Source organism: Wolffia australiana, chromosome 1, assembly GCF_029677425.1.
Source record: "Wolffia australiana isolate 7733 chromosome 1, ASM2967742v1".
Lineage (NCBI taxonomy): Eukaryota > Viridiplantae > Streptophyta > Magnoliopsida > Alismatales > Araceae > Wolffia > Wolffia australiana.
In genome coordinates, this window is record NC_135835.1 from 22144158 (window position 1) to 22148389 (window position 4232).

Consider the following 4232-nt stretch of genomic DNA (forward strand, 5'->3'; position numbering starts at 1 on the left):
AATAATTACAGGGCGGGTGAGAGAGAAAGAAAAGAGAGTATTTTTTTATTTTATAATAACAAAGGCTTATGGTTAAGTTCTACATATTTTTATATTTATACAGGTAGAGGAAATAATAGAGAGAGGGAGGAAATTTATATATGCAGAGAGGGGAAATTAATTGGAGGGAGGGTGAGAGAGAAAGAAAAGAGAGTATTTTTTATTTTATAATAACAAGGGTGAAGGTTCATATAAATGTGAAAGCAGTTCAAATTTGTTGTCCTTGTTCTTGGTTGTGCTCAAAGAGATTACGAAATTCAGTCTGAGTAGTTTGGCAGATCGAAGCGGAGAATCAGAGAGTCGAGAGATGGTTCCTCTCGTCAACTTTGCTCCTGGATTGAATGTCTCCAGGCTCTGCCTCGGTTTGAACTTCTTCTCTCTGTCGAAAATTGCCGTTTTTCTTCTGTCGAATGCTACTCTGCAATTCACAATTGTTGCTTGTTTCAGGGACTATGACGTTCGGCGAACAGAACTCGTTGCAACAATCTTTCAGAATTCTTGACGACGCGTACGCCTCCGGGATCAATTTCTTCGACACCGCAGAGATGTAATTATTTCTTTTTCTTTTGGCAATTTGCGTCAATATCTCTTTTTTTAGTGTTTTGATTGGAAGATTTTAGCGTCGGCTGTTTGTTTTTAGGTATCCTGTTCCTCAGTGCCGGGAAACTCAAGGAAGGAGCGAAGAGTACATCGGCCGATGGTTGAAGGAAAGCAAGGTGCCAAGAGACAGCGTCGTGCTGGCGACAAAGGTTGTTTGCCTCCGTTTTGCGCATTTTCTCTTTGTTTCTTACTGTCATTCTGAAAGCGTGGTCCACTTCAAGCATATAATATTGCATAAATTTGTAATTTCACGCGGCATAAATTTCTCCGAGGCAAGTAACAAATTTGTCGGCCTATTGAGATCCAGAAAAATTAATGTTAGAGTTAAACTAGGGATTTTTGAACAAGAATTGAATCAGTCGTGAAGGAAGTGATAGGGATTATTTTAGATTTTTGGCTAAGTTTCATTTGATGCATTGGCTTTCTTGTGGAAAGCTTTGATTCGATGTTTTGGACAAATCAATGATGAAAAGTTTGTATTGCTGTATATTATCTTTGGTTGGACACTTTTCCTCAACTTAGTCGCTGTCAACTTAGTCATGACTCTGTTAAACGTCTTTTTTTTTTCCCGTGACATAGAAGATGTTTGACTCTGTCATTTTATCGCCAAATCTTATTTCTATCTCTTCGAAGATCAATACAACTGGTTAGATTAAATCGTTTTCCCTGCCCGTACAAATATAATGCATCATCTTAACAGATAACAGGACCCTCAGGTCAGATGACCTGGATACGCGGTGGACCAGTGTGTTTGGATGCAAAGAACATATTAGAAGCAATAGACAGCAGGTCATGACATTTTTGGAGATCTTAAATGCTCTTTCTTTTGAAATGAAATCCCAAAGTTTTTATCCTTTTTTCTGTATCGTGTGTTCTATACTTTTTTGCATTATTCAGGGGTCTATGAATTGCATATTAGTTTGTATGTCCAAAGTCGTTAGCTGCAAGTTTTTTTCTTTACTATTTAATGTCGAATTTCCATATACTTCTATTCGATAAAAAATGAGTTATTTTTATTTAAATCTAATATAATTCGCCCTTCAAGAATTTTTGTTTAATACAAACACTCGCCATGCCATTGTATTGATAGGGTTCAGAGCTGCTGCTCTTGCCGAAAATTTTAATTGTTCATTGATGTTTAAAAGATCAGGGCCTGGGTTAAATATATTCCTAGAATTTTTTTTTGTTTTCGAGTGGGAGTCGATCTCTTCCTGACATCTTCTGTTGTTTGAATGGCTGCAGTTTACGACGCATGCAGACTGATTACATTGATCTTCAGCAAATTCATTGGCCTGATCGGTGAGCTTGCTAAACATAATCATAAGTGAATTATAAATGGTATTTCCCTCATTTAATTTAATTTTCCGTAGTACAGTTATGTTCCTATGTTTGGGGAAATTGAATATGATCCAGATCGCCAATTTAGTTCGGTGCCCATTGAAGAACAGCTTGAGGCCCTTGGAAGTGCTGTTGATGCTGGAAAGGTGAGAAAAATAGGATTTTTTAGTAAAATCAGTAAACGTGAAGAATTCTTCGTGGCTCATCTTTTTCTATAGTATTATTTTAGGTGAGATACATTGGCCTCAGTAACGAAACACCATACGGCTTGATGAAGTTCCTTGAAATCGCCAAACGTGGCAATTATCCAAGGATTATCTCACTGCAAGTACGTCAATGATGAAAATTTCAAGTTTTTTATCCAATCTACAATCTCACGCTTGATCTTGATGGCGTCTTAGAATTGCTACAACCTTCTATGCCGAAACTTTGATTCTGGGCTTGCCGAATGCTGCCATCACGAAGGGTAGTGCGAATTTATATAAACATGGCTGAATGTTTTAGATTCTGTCATTTGCACTCAATTTTTGTTTTACTTTTAATCTATCATGCCCTATACTGTTTATTTTTCTATTGATTACGATTTCTTCTAGAATTAAGCTTTTGGGTTACAGCCCAACGGCGATGGGCATACTATCTGGAAAATACTTTTCTCCAGATGGCGGCCCACAAAATGCAAGGATGAATCGATATAGAGGTTGACTTGACTGATCTTTTCCCATTTTTAACTGCGAATCATTCATTTGTAGGGTCCCTTTGAAATATTTTATCGTATTAATTACTTGATTTTAGGAAGATATTCTGAAGGTGAATCAAGGTATAACTTGTCCAAGCTAGCTGTCAGGTCGGCAGCCCAGGTACCGGACCTGTTTAATTTGACCCCAAGTTTTCTCTACTATAATCTATTTTACCAAATTTAGAGGGCGTAACTCTTCAAAATATCCTTATTTTTGTGTTTTTCTAATTTGAGCCGTATGGTTCACCAATGAAACTTAAAAGATGAATCAACATTACCAAGCATGTTCAAGCTCATTACAGCTTGATTATTCATTTATACGGTTTTTCTAACTTACCCTTCTTTGCAGGAATATGTAAACATTGCTTTGAAGCATAATATCCGTCCTGCATCCCTTGCCATTGGTAGGCTTCATTAAAAAAATATTTTTTTGGTGAATGAGCTTCGTTATGAGTCTATAAATGGCCTCTGATTCTGGATTTAAGTACCTAAAATGAATGAAATACAAAATAATGAATTATATTTTCATGCCGTGGTCAGCCTTTGTCTTGACGCGGCCCCTTGTGGCGAGCGTGGTCTTTGGGGTGACCGACGTTTCCCAGTTTCGTGAAGCCCTCGACTCGTGTCGTGTCCATGTGACTTCTGAGATTGCTGCAGAGATCGACGCGGTCCATGCAAAGTATCCCAACCCTTGCCCATAATGAATATTTTCTGTTCATTAAATATTTTGAATGGTAGTTTCCAGTCTCTAAATTCTTCATGGAATCTTGTTGTCAATCGAAGGCATCGCTTAGTCTGATTGATCAATTTGTGGCTTGATTCGTATTAATAAGAAAAATTAAGTATTGATTGACCTATTCGACACACAATTGAGTGCTGGTTGTCTGAATCAATGCTAAGGAGCTTGTTGTGCACTTTTTATTGATGTGTGCATAATTTTCTTTTAACTTTGAAGTTTTATTGACTTTTTCGACTTAAACATGGAAGACAGTGTGTACAACTCGATTTGAAGTTCCATTTCAATGTCAGCAGTGTTTATTCTTATTTTTTCAAGAAAAGAGGGCCAGTTGTGCATGTCGTTTCTCGAATGGAATAAAAGTATCAGTTGTGTAAATCTGAAATTCTTATGGTCGCAATTCTTCATCCACTGATGCAGAACATGTGATTAATGCTAGTGAAGATCGAAAGATCGACAACTGGAATTGAAGTGAAGATCGATATTTTTCACAACCCCCTGTCAGTTTGGTTGACGAATGCAGTCAATTATACCCTTCTTGAACATCAATTCTCAAATATAATGCCTAAAAGCATGCCCTCTTCAGTAATTACGGTGCAATCTGTCAACTCCTTTCACAATCATCTCTTTAATAAAGTGTCATACATGATTGTGGACTGTGTCAATTACTGACATACCCTCAACTGTAGGATAACTGGATCTCGATGTTGGTTTCTTAGATCATCCGAAAGAACTGTAATCCAAAATTTATCACAAATTATCAACCTGTTGATCTGAACTAGA

At 37.2% G+C, this 4232-nt stretch overlaps 1 protein-coding gene across 1 annotated transcript; it reads left to right on the forward strand.

Moving 5' to 3' along the window:
• Positions 1-273: 273 nt before the first annotated feature.
• Positions 274-3739, forward strand: LOC144711001 (uncharacterized). The gene is made up of 12 exons (XM_078584896.1): positions 274-401; positions 487-586; positions 680-788; positions 1340-1428; positions 1882-1938; positions 2015-2123; positions 2207-2305; positions 2379-2443; positions 2571-2674; positions 2770-2834; positions 3063-3117; positions 3254-3739. The coding sequence occupies exons 1-12, from the start codon at positions 347-349 to the stop codon at positions 3412-3414; spliced, it is 1068 nt and encodes a 355-aa protein (XP_078441022.1). The 5' UTR covers positions 274-346; the 3' UTR covers positions 3415-3739.
• Positions 3740-4232: the final 493 nt, after the last annotated feature.